Below are 16,530 nucleotides of genomic sequence, written 5' to 3'. Positions count from 1 at the left end.
AGGAACGACCACCGCCGCGGCCGCCACTACCCGCCAGTCGCCAGTCTCGATTGAAATCCAGCCTGTGCGTGAGTAAGCACTTGCAAGTATATACTCAATCCCCTATGCGGCCTTCTTCCGACCACCTTCTTCAGTCAACCTCCTTGCGTGCGCAACGGGAGGAGCAATCTCAAAGCCCTTCCCATTACCCCGCCTGGCGGACAAAGTAATAAAGCCACTCACTGCCACGATTGCCATGATCGAGCCACAGGGCTTCGAAAGCCGTCCGGACCGAGTCGCCTAGCCTGGGGATGTATATCGATATTGATATCGATATCGACGGCGTCGATGCAGTTGCGTCCGGATCCAGACTATCTATTCAAACTTCAAAGTTCGATCCGCCCTTTCGATTTTGGCAGTTTGGCAGAGGATGGCAGAGGTTGGCAGTTTGGCAATTGAGACTGTCACCATCAGTGTTATGGACTTACGGACATTGCCAACCCCGGTGAGGTGAGGCGAGGGTCGACACGGACGACACGGCCGACACAACTTTCTATTCGCAGGATGTTTGCAATCCCCGAATCCGGAACGGCGGCGGTCGAATAATACATTGATACTCGCCAGCCGCCAGCGACGCCTCGTGAGCAGCCTCTCCTCCCCCGCCCCCCGGACCGCATTGCCTGGTAGCCCCAACCCATCGTACTGCACCGCCCGCATACTTTGATTCACTACTGGCTATCCGGGAATCTCTGGCTTCCCCAGTTTGGCTTCCCCACCCTCTAGCTTCCCATTCTCTAGCTTCCCCATTCGTTTGGGGGGAAGAAGATGCGCGCACGATGATTAGATAGCATTCAATGGGGCTAAGGGCCGCGCGGCTGTCGATGCCCCTCGTTCGTCGGGCATATCTGTCACCTGTCACCTGCGTGTGCGAAGCTCCGAGGGAACGTCCACCGTCCGGACCGCTTGGGGTTGAATACTAGAAGTTTGGAAAGGTACTGGGTAGCTTAGTTGTAGGGATACTATGTCCGTCGATCCGAACCCGGAGGTCCGCTGCGTATGGTTGGATGATCGTATTCCATCGAGTCGGTGTGTCACTTCACCGCCGCCGGCTGGTCAGATTTAGCAGAGGATATTGATTTCGTCTGGGAATGTACGTAGCTTGCATGGCCGCACATTCTGTTTTTATTTGTGTGCCGCTCAGATATTTTCGTGGGACTGTCGTATAATTGACGTCGTCTGATGCCTACTCCACGGCGTTGCCCTGGCACTTCTCGAATTTGCACGAATCATTGAGGTCTGATTCAGTCGATAACTGTTACGGTTTTGATCAAAATCTATTTTTGTATATACATTCTTTGATCTGTCTAATCCTCCCATCTATTTATCCTATACATTACAGCTCCACCTGAACTGTCCTAATCTAAGGGACAGTTCCAGTCTTTCTCTTCTTTCCACCGGCCTTGCCGCCAAAGCCCCAGCCCATCTGCTTGGCAGCGGCAGTCTCAACCTCCAGCTCCTCAGCCCACTGCCACACGAGGCCAGGGTTCCTCTGGAACCCACGGCCGACCAGGATGACATCGGCCGACTCGTCGTCGAGGATCTGCTGCGCGAGCTTGGCGGTGTTGATGGTTCCGACGGCGGAGACGAGACACTTGCCGTTGACGGCCTTGCGGACCTCGCGTGCGAGCGGGACCTGGTATCCAGGGCCAGGGGGGATCTTCTGGTCGGGGTGGAGGCCACCGGAGGAGATATCGATGAGGTCGACGCCCTTAGCGGCGAGAATAGGAGCGAGGCGGCAGGTCTGCTCGAGGGTCCACGCGTCGCGGCTCTCGGGGAGCCAGTCGGTAGCGGAGATACGGAGGAACAGGGGGGTGGACTCAGGGATTGCGGCGCGGACGGCGTCGACGATCTCGCAGGTCAGGCGCGTGCGGTTCTCGAAGCTGCCACCATAGTTGTCGGTACGCTGGTTGGAGGCCGGCGAAAGGAAAGAGTGCAGAAGGTAGCCGTGCGCGTTGTGGATCTCGATCACGTCGAAGCCGATGGCGATGGCGCGCTTGGCGGCGGAAACGAAACCGGCCTTGACACGCTCGATCTCGGCAAGGCTCATCTCCTTGGGCTGAGGGTGGCGCTCGTCGTACGGGATCGCGCTGGGGGCGAACACGCGGTCGGGCCAGCCGCCCTGTGCCTCTGTGGCAACGTCGCCGCGGGACAACCACGGGGCGAGGCACGAGGACTTTCGTCCGGCGTGCGCCAGCTGGATGGCGATCTTCTGGCCCTGCGAGTGCGCGAACTCGACGACCTTGCCCATATAGTCCATCTGCTCGTCGTTCCAGAGGCCAACGTCCTGGGGGGTGATACCAGACTGCGATAATCAACACCGAGTCCCGATCAATGTGGTGGACTACGGGGTGGAACTAACCTCCTCGACAACGGCGGTAGCCTCAATGATGGCCAATCCGGTTCCGCGAGTGAAGATTCCACCGAGGTGGGCCATGTGCCACGGGGTCATGTTGCCCTTCTCAGCAGAGTACTGGCACAGCGGCGACAGGAAGATGCGGTTCTGGAACTCGACGCCGCGAATCTTCAAGGGCTGGAAAAGGGTGGGAACCTCGCTGCCATCGGACTGGGGGACGAGGGCCGATCCGGCCGGAGGAACCTGGGCGGGTGTGAAATAGGAGGTCTGCGAAGAACACAATGTCAGTTGAGTGGCCTACAAACACAACACAGCCATGTGCACGGGAGAAAACTCACGTTCGCCGCAGGCGTGTTCTGGATCTTGGAAGTGTCGGTCATTGTGGCTGTAGTATCGTGGATGTGAATTGATACCGAATTGAATGAAGATTGATACCAGAGCGGACAGTCCACAGGGCTTTATAACCTCCATCTTCGCGCGGTAGCGCAGTCGTCACCTCACACTCGTTGCGAGGAGTTTCGGTGGGAGAGCAGCCCCGCTGTGAATACCGATCCTGTCAGATTACAAATCCGACGAATTATTAATCCAGGAACGCGCCAGGAGAGAAACCGGCAAGCATGACGACATGCATGGCAACCATAAATTTCCTGTGCAACACCGCGCGCGTTTGCGATTGCCCAATGGGACGACGGCAACCGCGATAGCACATGAACCGGCCACTAGCAGGCAATCGGATTATTGCAGTCGAAGCGCTTCCACACGTATGTAGTCCAGCACTCTAGCTGCTTTCGAGTAATTCTCCGAGCCACCCGAAGCTGACTGCTTTTCTGCGCGGGGGTTTGTTTCCCACGCGCGGTGGTGGGAGTGTGTAGAGTATTCCGGCATCGGCCAATAACGAACGGGAAGGAAAAAACGAGCGCACCGCGGCTGTCACCCCATCTTGGCGAAATCGTGCCATGATTTCGCGGGGGCATCCGGGTGTCTCCCCGCCCAGACATTCTGCCCCCCGCGGGTGCATCGGATGGCCTCTTCGCCACGGTGTCTCGCTGTCGGATCGGTGAAGCGGATGCGCGAAGAATCGAGAAGAGCAGTCGCACGCCGGGTGGGGCGTGGCAGCGAGGTTTGTCAGCTCCCCCGGCTCGGTGATTATTGCGTGACGCCTGCCGCAAATCCCTCCCTCCGGTGTCCATTATCCAGGTAACTACCGTACTCTATCTGTGTAGCGAGTGAAGAGAGAATTTGCTGTGTCGTCCGATTAGTGAAGTCACCCATCCGTTGCGATTAGTGATTTCTCCGCTGCGAACAGCCCATTCTTCTCCCTGTAGATCCCCACATCTCCGCATCATCATATCTCCGAGCGGAGCAGAATCGGCAGAGATCCCCCCAATCTCAACGGCCGGTCGGTCGGTCGGCGCCGTCGTCACCGCTACCCAGCGTCCTCCGGGCTCTCTTCCAGAATCTTCTGCCAGCCTAGTTATGATAGCGCGGCGACTACGCATCCTAGCGCGTCACAACCCAGCACTCACGGAGAAAATCCGTCGAAAGACATTTTTTGTTCGACAGCCGTCAGGGTTATCTCCGTGGCAGGGTTAAGTAAGCGACGGCGATCTGCCCGAGACGGACGGAACGTGCGGGCCGCTGCGGATTACCATCGGGTATGTACATACCTACTCCACGTACCTTATGTGCGGATACCTGATCGTGAACGGCGAACCTGGGGATGTGGGGTTTTGCTGTGTTGGCTGTGTAAGCGGATCGTGAGAGCGGATAGGCAAGTACAGGCAGACGGTATACCTATACACCAGGATAGAAAGTGTTCTGCGTGTTGGTAATCCAGAGTAGGTAGAATCAATCGGGTTCGGTATCGGCAGATTCGATGAAACCCCCCACTACTACCTAGTAAAGTCCTGAGCTCATAAACCGTCCCTCCAGCTCTGCTGTTTACCTACACATGCACCGCTTGTAGGTCTCCCACATCCATGCATATGCTGGAGCTCTCCCGCTCGACGAACGGGGGTTTGGGCTGGGTATATATGTAGCTGTGATGCAGAAGACTCTGGGCGACAGACGGATAGTACTGTACATATGGGCTGTCCCCAAACATCATCAGATCACATCCACGTCCACGTCCACAAACCGGCTGCTGGCCCATCCGCGAACAGGGGCTGAAACTGAAGCTGAAGTAGCGGGGATGAGGTCCGGTACTGCAGCTCTTTGAGATGGAGGGAAGAGAGCTCGCAAAACTCTTCACGTGTATTTACTCCTCTCTTTGCGTGGATGGATACATAGATAGGGCCCAACTCGCTGGTATGAGATTTGACTGGCAGCAAAAAGCCAAGAAAAAAGGGCCTGGGGGCACTGGCTATCAAACTGCGATATATCCGCCGCACCTTGTGGATTTCGATTTCAAATCCTCAGGTTTCACGAATCCTTCAACGAGACGACGGCACCAGGCGGTAAATCGCCTTACGTTTTTGTTTAATCAGTCGCTCCCTGTGACCTAAGTAGATCATGGCAATCATACCAGACGCCCGCAACTAGCCCGCGAGTGACGCACCATGACGTTGTGGGTTAGGGACAGATGCGACACGTAGCCGGATCGAACGCGACGCACGGACTTCGACAACTTATCTTTGTTCGCGTTGTTCCATCCCATCTACGCAACCCACCCACCAACACCCACCCCCCTTACCACCCACGACCACCCCCTTACCACCCACGACCACCACTCCCCGCCCTCCACCCACCATGGCCGCCGAAAAATCCCCTTCGGAGCGCATCTGCGCGCACATGAATGCGCAGCACTCCTCCAGCATCCACGACTACGCATTATTCTTCGCGCGGCTGCCGTCCTCGCTAGCGCGGACCGCAACGCTGACCTCTGTCAGCACCGAGAAGCTCACACTGACAATCACGTCCGCACACGGCGCCACGAGCACCGTCAACATCCCTTTGCACCCGCCTATGGCGGATCTGGGCGAGAGCCGCGAGCGGCTTGTCGCCCTCGCGCACGAGGCGATGGAGGGCTTGGGCAGATCGAGGTATACCGTCACTAGATGGGTGCCCCCCGGTCCCCTAGGCGCGGTCGTCTCCGCCGCCGTCTGCTTTGGCTATTGGTCGTTCTGGAATGGTGCCGTGCAGTTTGCCCGCGGCGGGTTTGTGAGGGAGTTTGTCACCCCCCAACAACGATAAGTGTGTGTTCAGCTGGCTGATGGATTGTAGGTACATCTTCATGGGCGGCCTCGACGCGGTCGCGGCAGTGCTTGCGGGATACTGCAAGGTCTTCTTTTGCGGCATTCTGGCGATCCATGTGGCCGAGTGTGTGTGGATGCAGAACACGCGGCTGCCGAAGCATAGCGTTTTCACGGGATCGGCGCTGTGGTGGAAGTGGATTGCGGCTACGTTCATCGAGGGCATCGGCAGTGTTAAGCGCTTCGATGGAGAGGTTAGACGGCTGCAGGCGGAGGGGAAGAAGGCCCATTAGATCGCAGATACCCTGTGCGGTCATGACGATGGGGGATGGGGGATACGGGGATGCTCAGGAGGGGTTTACTATAATACCTACACTGATCCCAGCCTCGCCGGACAACCCCATTTCCCCCGAATACTTCTCTTCCCAAGCAATAGCTGCACAATCGTTACGCGAGACCAGCGTGATCGCATAGGTACCATACCGATAAATGTCGGTGAAGGAATCCTGTCGGATGTCCTCGAGCAGGAAGCAGGGCGGGCGAGTGACGTCGATGATCGACCTAACGATCGACTCAATGATCGACTCAATAATCGAATATGTACCTAGTGATATCATTATGTGAGATATCATGGCATGATCTTGGAAGACGTAAATGACGGGATTTGTCTTTGTATCTCCTTATAAACTCTCTTTTGCCCGTTCACTCTCATCTGTATCTACTATCCGACGGATCGCAAGTTTAGACCTAGAATTCCAAAATAAGTACGCGAATCTACTCAACCCGGAACATCTCCAAAAGTAGGCCATATAAGTCCAAAGAATTGGCGAAGAGAGTTGTTTTCTTGGCTCTGGGCTACGATTTAATGAAATTTGGAAAATTTCACGCTTGTGGTTGACATTATAAAGGTGAAGACGCGTGAGGGATCTTCACCATCTGGCAAGCCGAAATTTCGGATACAAACCTGCCTTGTTCAGCGCGGAAATCGTCATCTACATAATGGCCACCTCAGAGCACAAAGACGTGGTATATTAAAAGCCCTTGACTGTCACCAACTCTTTAAAAGACAAAGCATCGATGAATAAATGCTGCCGCATAATATATCACTCGCTCAAACCTGGCAGAAACATAAATCACACTCCTGCCGTCTCAAAACCAGTCCCGGAAGCCCAGATTTCACCAAATGTGTTCTACAACACTACTCTATCGTATTCCAAGCGTCACATCGCCAGCTGCCCTGTTGTGGGACGCCATAGAAGCGGTCCAGGTGTCTACATTCTTCGCAAAATTCAATGCCCCGAGTAGTCGCCATTTTCATTCTTCCATATTTACCTCTAATAGTATCATATAATCTTTCATCTTGCTACGAAAGGTAATTGAGCATAAAACCTCCCTTTGCGACCATAGTTTTGATGGCATAGACCGCCGGACAAAAATCTGCCTCTTCTTGAGAGGAGGAGAACATGTCAACATTTGCGCCCAAAATCCAATGATCGCGTAAGTCCTGGGGACACCGCTACGTCACAGCAATCTCAGATGCGGCTGCATCATATTGTATGAATTCTAGGGGTTGAGGGCAAGATTTCATGTGTTGGTGGGCCAGTACTTCTCGTGCAAAGTTGTGATAATGACGTGAACTTGTAATTCTGAGTAGAAAGTGTGCCTTAAACAATTATCAGATGATTTGAACCCTTCATTAGTATTAAAGAATAACTCTATCTAGTCACAGCCCTAATCCGGAGTGTTGGTGGTTCCACTGGGTGGGTGGAGGAGTGGCTATTTCTGAGGCGATTTTGGAACTTCAGCGCGTTACGATCCATGGGATAAGCATCAACTCTCTCTCTCTCTTGCGCTCACATCCGCTGTGACAAAAATAAAGACTCCGCGCCACCCAATCCCGCTTGCTCCGACCCACTAACAGCAGCCGACAGCCGCTCACATACCATCACTCGCTACTTCTTACAATATTTTAATCGGCTTTTTACCCTCGTGGACCCCTCCAGCGCTGAAATTGCGCCCATATACCCCCCTTACCTCTATGTACCTCACATAAAACTTTATAATTAAAGTACGGTAATTGTTTACCACAACAAAACAGATTTATTCCTCCACCACCACCAAAAGCCAGATTGTAGTTCTACCCAGTAGAACCACCTATGTAGCTGCCTATTTTTCGGTTTATTCAGTAATTGCTTACCTATGTGGCTGCCTACATTTAGGCGCATAGTAGCCAACACCCGTGCAGATGCTGCAGCGTGGCGGAGGTTTATTAGGCACGTCCGGCCGACTAAGTCCACCATTGCTAGGAGTGTACTCCTTCCTCCGCATGTCGCCCTTCTGTACTCGCTTTTTTTGCCGGTCTACCCCGCGGTATCTTGGTCAATGGTGGCTTGCAGACAAAAGGAATATTTAGTGATTGAGAAATGAATTTTGTTGTGGTGAAGAATTGCCGTACTTTAATTGACCTAAAATCTGGTCTTTGGTGGTGGTGGAGAAATAAATCTGTTTTGTTGTGGTAAACAATTACTGTACTTTAATTATAAAGTTTTGTGTGGAGTACATCGAGGTAATGGGGGTACATGGGCGTAATTTCAGCGCTGGAGGGGTCCACGAGGGTAAAAAGCCGTATTTTAATTTTGTTCCATCATTCCGCACTCGCCCGTTTGCCCATCATGACGGACGGTTGAACACCTCAATTTCATATCAATCTCATCTCCTTCGAGTCCTACGTAGTCCCACCATTCATGAGACGGTGGGAGGGGGTGGGCGGCGCTTGACCCGTTGATGCACCTTCCTTCATATTCAATTCCGGAGTCGAGGTGGTATGTGGACAGTCTTATGTACCATGGCCGCGAGATCAGTCGAGTACAATACGAAACTAAACGCAAAGCAAAAGCAAAACAAAGACCATACTAGTATAGCTGTTCGGTACGGTATCGTTGAGACCACTTGCCAGAAGCCACAGGAGATAGGTACCTTAGATAGGGCAACCTCGACGCTCTATTCGTATGTACTGTACTATCGCATCTATGATCGTATTACACAGTCTCCTCAAATCACCATTCCATCCCCGCTCCATCCCCGCTCCATCCCCGCTCCATCCCCGTTCTATCTTCTCCCTTCTCCCCGTCTATTCCCCGTCCTTTGTCCTTTTCCTGGTCCTCATCCTCGAGCACGTCAGTTCACCCACCCACCGTCCACCGTCCACCCTTCACCCTCTCCATCCACAGGCACAGGCACATGCACACACATATGAGTAGGTAAAACAGCCTTCTATGTTCTTTATTCATTCTCTCCTCACCCTCCCCATCCTACATACACTCTAGTGCCCACGATCTTGAAGAAAATCCAGTTTCTTTCGCTTCCCTTCTCTCGCTCTTCCCATACACCCTCAGACCTCTGCGCCCTCCCCGTACACCATACCATACACGCCCTCTGCGCCCCCAAAGAGTAACTAGAATCGCTATATAACTGTAACTGTAACCCACAATAAAGATAATAAGGAAAATGGAATAGGTAAAGTAAACAAAGGAGCGAATCGAAGTATTGAAATCGAGAAAGAAAAGAAGAGAAAGAAAAATAAGAATAAACACTAAGTACTCGGGTTAAAAGATAAATAAAAATATGAACTTTTTGTGAAAAGGAAAAGGAATAGGAAGTGGGGATAAGTAAAGTAAAGGTAAGTAATGGAGAAAAATGTAGAAAAGAAATAGGAAACTGCCAGCCAGGCAAGGTATCAAAGATTCAACAAAACACAAACGCAAGGAAACAACCCCCTCCCACTCCCCCGCCCGCCCCCAATCCCTATGCCAGCCGAAGTGACAGAAATAAGATAACAAATAATAATAAAAGAAACGCGCCAGCAATCCTTTAATGCCAAAGCAAGCAACACAAAGCAAAGTTAAACAAAACAAAACAAAACAAAACACCTATCGCATACATATCTGCTTCAATACTCAATCCTCATCCTCCTCCAGCGTACTCCCCATATCGCTCCCGCCATTCCCCCTGCTCCTATCCCGCTTCCCCTCCCTCTTCGCCGCGCCATTAGGCACTAGGTGCAGCGCGCTCCACCGCCGCTTCACGTTCCCCATGCCCTTCTCGAACCTGCCGGCGGTCTTCGGCCTGTCGCGCTCATCCAAGCTCTCGCGGCCGCGCGCCGGACCTGCGCTCTTGGAGCTCTTCCTGCTGCGGCTGGTGGAGACACTATTGCTTCTAGATCTAGAGGTAGACACCGACCTCAGCGACTCGGGCGGGGGCGGTGGCGGGGGCGGCGGCGGATGTCCCGCCGGCATCGGCGGCATAGCTGGGCGGTAGGACACCATGACTTCCTTTGCGCCGCCGTTGCCAAAGATCATGCTGGTGAGCCTGCGGCCGGTGGACGCGGACTTCTCCGTGTTCGCTTCTGAGCGGACGGACATGCTGCGGTTGAGGCGGACTTGTGGTGGGGGTGCGGTCAGCGGTGTTGGGTGGTGCTCTAGTTTGTGGATCTGCGCGGATGTCGCTTCGTGCACTGATTGCTGCTGCGAGGAGGTAGTGGTGGCTTGCGGTTTCCATTGCCCTGGGGGCACCGAGGGCACGGCGAGAGGTGGTGGACTGGCTTCCGCTAATTCACGTCGGAAAGTCGCCTCGAACGCTTTCGAGCAGTTAGCCTGCACTGACCGGAGGTTGTCAGGAACGATGCGGGCGTGCGTGCTCAACGCCTTCTTAATGATGGCCACATGCTCGGCCAACACTGTTCTCAGCGACTCCCTCAGCTCCTCCTTGGTCTCGTGTTCCTCGAGCAGGTTCCTGTAGTTAGCGACGCTCTTATTCGCATCGACAGCGTTGGTGAGGCATATCGAGAACGGCGAGACATCAGCGATCTTCTGTTCGGCGTACTTATGATCGAGCTCCTGCAGTTCGCGTGTGCGGCGGAGAACCTCTTCGATCGCGCGCTCGACAGGGGACACACCCACAATGACCGAGTCGAGCACTTCGGACCGTTTCAGGATCGCCGGGAACGGCTCGACCGTGATGAACACCGTCTTCTCGGTCCACGCATCCTCCGCCGTGTTCTCCTCGGGCTGGTGCGCGATGCTGAACGCCCTGATGCCGCGCTTGGTGAGGTAGTCCCTGACATTGGCTGGCACGCGCTGCTTGCGGTACGCCGGGATCGCATAGTTGATCTCCGGGGTGACGGGAAGGATGTGGATGAACTGCCCCTCGACGCTGTCGACATGATCATCGACGAGTCTTGCCGCCGGATGCTGCATGAGCATGCGGTCCGCAAACATTTGCACGCCCTCGTACGGCCCCGCCTGCACGACAAACTGCCTCTCCCGCAGTCCGACGGGGAATCCCATTCCGTAGTAGGCAACGCGGTAGAACCGGGGCTCGCTCTTGTTGCCCTCAAGGATCGACTCCTGCAGCTTCGCCATGGCCCGATAGCAGCGCGCCAGTTTCGTGTATTCAAACACCGTGTGCTCGTAGTTATCCGCGAGCTCGCGGTACGTGTCCAATGCCAGCTCCCAGCTGCGGCCGTCCTCGAAGTAACCAATCATCTCCAAGAACAACTGCTCTCGCCGCTCGAACGCCGTCTGTTCCGGGAACTTCGGGTCCGTGAGAGCGGGCACGCGCTCGTGCACATCCCACGTGTAGAGATCCGCGTGTAGTTTCAGCGACAGCGCCGCTTCGACGAGGTTGTTGGATTGCAGCTGCACATTGACCAGCTGGTGGACGTAGCGGATAAACATATCCTCCTTGCGCATATCCTTGAGGAAATCCATTAGTCGCAGGGTGTCCATGATATGGTAAGCCTCGCCGAGCGGCGTGTTATGCACGGCGACGAGGAGATCCAAGAACTCGTCGACTGTCCTGAGCAGCACACCCACCGTCTCCGAGAGCGGGTCCTCGGGAATCAACGAGAGTGGCTTAAACAGCTCGATGAGATCGGCAATGAACAGTTTCTGCGTGATGCTCTCGGTCAAACGCTTACTCTTGAACAGGCGGTCGAGACTCTGCAGATTTCATCAGCCCAGCACACACCCACTTCACGGACACCCCATAGAAGTGCGGAAAAACAAACATCAATCATCTCTGCCTGAATCACGCTGAGATCCTGACTAAGGGTCCACTCGCTGACGACCATGGTTTGAAGCACCTCGACGGCGACACTGCGGAGGCCCTCGTGGACACTCAAGCACAACTCGACGATCGGCGCTACAAGGCCTGGCACATACTGCACCTGATACCCGCCCATCTTCTCGATCGCAAACCTCCTCTTATCATCGGAGCTCGTCTCCCACCCAATCGCCTCCCACGTCCTTCTCAACAGATCAGCGCCGACCTCGCGCACGTCCCCGGCAACTTTCCACACGGCGCGGCGCTTCTGCTCGGGAAACGTCTCCAGGGCGAGGGCATCACTGCCGACGAGCGTCAGCAGCGTGGAAAAGAACGCCTGCCACAAGTCCATGTTGAACCTATCGGCGTCGTCGGGATCGGGCAGGAACGAGTCGACCAGGATCCCCGCAAGATTTTCGAGCGTGCGCATGGTGCTCTTATGCTGGTAGATGTGCACGCTGAGCCACGACTCGGGGAACGCCTCGCACTTGAGGATGCTCATGTGCACCTTCAGCACGTCCATTAGCAGCGTGGCGAGGTCGTCCTCTAGCAGGACCAGGTGCAGACTCGTGGGGATACTCGACATCGCCGCCAGGATCGCCGAGAGCTCGATCAGCGCTTCGTCGAACACCGGACCGGAACCTTCTGTCAGCGGCAGCGGCTTCGACGGGAACGGATATGTCTTCGGGAAGAGCAGACTGAAAGAGTCCCGTTCCCCATGTCCGTGCGCCTGTATGATCCGGTACGAATCCACAATCTTGGGGATGTACTCCGACACCTCCTCGGCGAGCTCCTCGACCTGTTCCGCGATGACGCTGCAGCATAGCCGCACCTGCTCCCGCCATTGAGTTGTGACCTCATACGTCCTCCCCCAATGCGGCTCCAGCCACCGAACAGTGTTCACCGTCAACGCGCGGCGATCCTCCGGTAGCGAAAATAGTTGGCTTCGCGAGTAGTTAACGATCAGCACCAGCTTGTACAGCACCAGCTTCCCCTTGACATTGAGACACGAGTCCATAAAGTCGATAGCGACGAGTAGAATATCCTCCTGCGTCAGCACACCGACCAGCTCCGGCAGCCACTGATGGAAATGTTGGACAGCCAGCGTCTGTGAGCCGACCAATCGCGGATCAGCGCTCTGCATCAAGTTCTCGAGCAGCTTGAACACGCCGCGGAGATCTTTGGTGAACGACTGGGATCCGTTGATACCGATGCTCTTCTCCTTGAGCACCTGCTTCTCGCGCGCCTTGACGATGAAGTGGAACATGTGCTTGCCGACCTTGAACGCGGCGCGCAGCCGCACCGAGTTGTCGATATGCGACGGGTCGTTGAGCAGGCGCGTGAACGAGCGCAGCAGACACGGCGCCGCGAACGGGTAGTCGAAGAGCGTGTGGATGTATTCGTCGACGATCGGCTCCATGTTGAATCTGCGGTCGTTGACGATGCCAAGTACGGTGACGACGGCGTTGAACACCAGGTCCTCGATCTCGGCCTTTGACGTGTTCTCAACAAGCACCTCGAAGAGCGCGTCGAATACCTCACGCAGCAGCTTGACGATCTCCATCTCCGGCACAAAGACAACCTTGCGGAGGCAGTCGATGAGCTCCGTCTGCGCGAGTTCCTTCCATCGCAGCAACGACAGCAGAACATCGTCCTGCGAGAACACTGTGCTGCAGAGGAAACTCTTGACTTTGATGTGCGAAGGCGCGCCGCCCATGGCCAGGGCCGCCGCCCATCCACTGGGATCGGGAATCCACGGCGTAGCGATGTACCCGCTCCCCAGCGACCCATTCCCGAACGGCAGCGCCGTATCCTCGTCGTACTTCTGCAGCACCAGCTCGTGCTCTCCATCCTTCAGGAACGAGCCCTTATTCCACAGCGGGAACCACGCCATCGCCGCTGGCGGGTTCGGAATCCCCGAGAGCGAGAGGAACACATGCGCATCAGGCACGTCTTCTTCCCTCAGCGACAGCCGCACGGTCTGGCTCCACGTCTCGTCCCTCGAGGATATCGTCGCCGATTTCCATATCGTCAGGCCGGGCGAGTTCGCCGATGGGAAGATGACGTTGCCAATCTTCTCGCCCGAATTCCGCCGCACTTCCATCGATAGCTGTAGCTGACCGAACTGCGACCACGGGGGCAACGGCGTCGAGCCGATCTTGGGGTGTACGAATACGGCGTGCCGCGGGAGAGTCAGTGACGAGAGCGTGATGTAGATGTCGCTGCGGGGCTTGGTGGGCGCGCCGGTGAAGCCGATCTTGCGTGTGGGCGTGACTTGGTGGAACACGGTTGGCATGCTGCGGATGAGCTCCTCCGCGTCCGGAGCCGGGAACGGCTTCATGTATATCTGCAGTTTGTCGGCTCGTGCGTTCTTCTCGTGCGGCAGTCGCATGTCGGATGCCGCTGAGGACTTGCGGTAGTTGGAGCCCAGCATCGGCTCGGGGACGGAGGGACTCTTGGTGCGTGCCTCGATCACATCGCGCACCAGCCGGTCCCAGTCATCGATCGACTCGGGGGTGCTGCTGCTGTTGTTCTTGTCGCGCACGGAACCCTTGCCGGCGCCGTCGGTGGTGGTCGGCCGCTGAGGGATGAAGATGTGCATCACCTGCTCGGCGCCTTGGTCCTGCTTGATGAACCTGCCAATATCCAGCACGCCGACGCCGATTGCCTTCTTGAATTCCACCATCTTAGGCTTCAACTGGGGCATCGCGGGGATGGGCGGGGTATAGCCACCTGCCGACGACGCAGGACTCGACGGGGTGCTATCGTGATCTCGCCGCGAACTGCCGGACTTTCCTGCCGACTTCACTCTAATGTCGTTTTCCTTCCCCGGCGTTTTCGGCCTGGGATTGAACAGCACACTGACACGTCCCTTCAATTTCTTCTCCTCGCGGGTAGGCGATGCAACCCGTGCGTGGTGGTGATTGATCGCCTTGGCCATTCCGCCGTCGACTCCACTTGCGTTCGACTTGGAGCTGCTGCCACTGCTGCTACTCCCCGCGTTCGGCCCCGCGCACGCCATGCTGCCGTTGGTGTAGACTCTCGCAACGAGAAACAAATCCTCGGCATCCCTCGCCGATATATCGGTGAACAAGGCCATCAGCCTCGCCGCTTGGTCGATCGGCTTGCCGCTCGCATCGAGTTCGACGATCAGGGACTCCGAGACGGGCTTGTTGGCTTTCGTGGCGAGGTAGTAGACGATCGTGGTGGGTTCGGTGTTGCCATTGCCCCCAATGAATCCGCGGTGTTCGAGCTGCAGATGATTCCTCCTCACCGCGCCATCCTCCTTCATCCTCGGCGGCTCGTCGAGCAGCGACATGACGCTCTGCAGCTGGGTGATCTCGACACTCGAGTCCTCTCCCGTGAGTATCCTCCCTGTGACCGGATCCCGCACGATGATCTCCCTCCCCAGCAACTTATTCCCCTTGACGAGCCTCCACACGGTGTCCTCCCTCGTGCGCACCAACTCCTGCCTAGTAAGCACATCATTCAGCAGCTGCCTTCGTGACAGGTCCAGCTGCTGGACCAGCGCCGAGAACTCGTCCAGCAGCGGGTACTGCCGTCCGAGCAGGAGCTCGTGCAGATTCGCCGCATGCCACTCGCGGAGACAACTTGCTATCTCGTCGACCAGTGGCTCTCCCTCATAGCTGCTAGTTTCATCGCCGACCTTGAGCATGGGCACCGGCGCGGCGGGCCGCGGCCGGTCAGGGTTCCTACTCCTATGACCAGACCTACTCCCACCACCGCGCATGAGCGAGTCCCGTTTCTTCCTGCTGCGGTTGCGCTTCAGCTCCCGGGCTCTATCCACCTCCGCCGCCTGGTCCGGATCCTCGTCCTCCATATCCCCCTCCTCCTCCTCATCCTCCACCATCCCCTCCGCAGCGGGGACCTCCGTGGTCAAGAACTCCTTGACGTCGACGCACGCGGCCGGGAAGATGCCGGAGAACACGCGGGCCTCAAGCGTGGCGCCCTTTGTGCTCGTCAGTCCCGCGAGCAGCGACGGCGGCGCGACAAGATACCCGCGGAACCATTGCCCCGACGCGCACTGCTCGATTATGTACAGCTCATCGCCAAGCTCGAGCGGGAGGTCGTCGCGCGTCGATGGGTTGAACGGGTACGTCGCGATCGCGAAGGCGATGCGTGGAAGCGGTGTCCACGGCATCGAGTTAGTTCATTGACTGTAGGGCTGGACGGGCGGTGGTCAGCGAGAGCTGCGTGGTCGGGGTGGGCAGTATGTGGGACCCTGTGTGAGTTCGTTCGTTGCGTTTCGTACGTCGGTTCGGTGGGGATTCGGGGGTGTATAGTATAGCAACCAGAGTAGTCGACTGCTGTGTAAATGGAACGCGTATGGGACGAAACGATTGTGTAAACGAGCGTGCGTGCGGAATCGAAAAAGTTCGCGGTACAGTGGTTAACGGGGGTTAATTCAAGAGTGAAGGTGTGAGGTGAGTTGCGATGGAGATGAGGATGGAATAGGAGATAGTTGGTTGGTTGGAGGGTACCTTCCACCGTAACTACACTACGCAAATGGACAGCAAATGATAACTACCGTGCCCTCTTTCGACCCATGGGTACTTCCGTTGTCTGTGAAACTTCAACCAACAGTTTTGGCTTTAGTCTTGTGGTCCCTTTTCCCCTTCCTGCATTCTTCTCGTTCTTCTTCCTGTCTCTGGATTCCTCCTACCATCTATAATTCCACATCGTCATCAAATCCTTCACGCGCATTCACAATCGCGATGCTGGCAAGCTCATCACATCAGGCACCCACTCGCCCCTTCCCCTCGCCAGCTCCCCTTGCTCGTGCAGAAGATCCATCTCTACTCTAGCCAAACACAAGAACTGCGC

At 55.9% G+C, this 16,530-nt stretch overlaps 3 protein-coding genes across 3 annotated transcripts; 1 reads left to right on the top strand and 2 right to left on the bottom strand.

Annotated features, from left to right (window-relative positions):
* Positions 1–1,298: 1,298 nt before the first annotated feature.
* On the bottom strand, positions 1,299–2,914 carry BZA05DRAFT_439792 (FMN-linked oxidoreductase). The gene is made up of 3 exons (XM_051486553.1): positions 2,731–2,914; positions 2,399–2,659; positions 1,299–2,341 (listed from the first exon to the last, which is right to left on the bottom strand). Exons 1-3 carry the CDS (start codon positions 2,770–2,772, stop codon positions 1,400–1,402), a joined length of 1,245 nt encoding a protein of 414 aa, XP_051334697.1. The 5' UTR covers positions 2,773–2,914; the 3' UTR covers positions 1,299–1,399.
* Positions 2,915–5,062: 2,148 nt separating this feature from the next.
* Positions 5,063–6,360, top strand: BZA05DRAFT_380466 (uncharacterized protein). The gene is made up of 2 exons (XM_051481915.1): positions 5,063–5,559; positions 5,615–6,360. Exons 1-2 carry the CDS (start codon positions 5,141–5,143, stop codon positions 5,874–5,876), a joined length of 681 nt encoding a protein of 226 aa, XP_051334696.1. The 5' UTR covers positions 5,063–5,140; the 3' UTR covers positions 5,877–6,360.
* Positions 6,361–9,360: 3,000 nt separating this feature from the next.
* On the bottom strand, positions 9,361–16,183 carry BZA05DRAFT_465442 (uncharacterized protein). The gene is made up of 2 exons (XM_051487763.1): positions 11,651–16,183; positions 9,361–11,582 (listed from the first exon to the last, which is right to left on the bottom strand). The coding sequence occupies exons 1-2, from the start codon at positions 15,845–15,847 to the stop codon at positions 9,540–9,542; spliced, it is 6,240 nt and encodes a 2,079-aa protein (XP_051334695.1). The 5' UTR covers positions 15,848–16,183; the 3' UTR covers positions 9,361–9,539.
* Positions 16,184–16,530: the final 347 nt, after the last annotated feature.

This window comes from Tricharina praecox (genome assembly GCF_024521635.1).
Source record: "Tricharina praecox strain CBS 144465 chromosome Unknown BZA05scaffold_52, whole genome shotgun sequence".
Lineage (NCBI taxonomy): Eukaryota > Fungi > Ascomycota > Pezizomycetes > Pezizales > Pyronemataceae > Tricharina > Tricharina praecox.
This window is presented reverse-complemented; position numbering and strand designations above follow the sequence as displayed.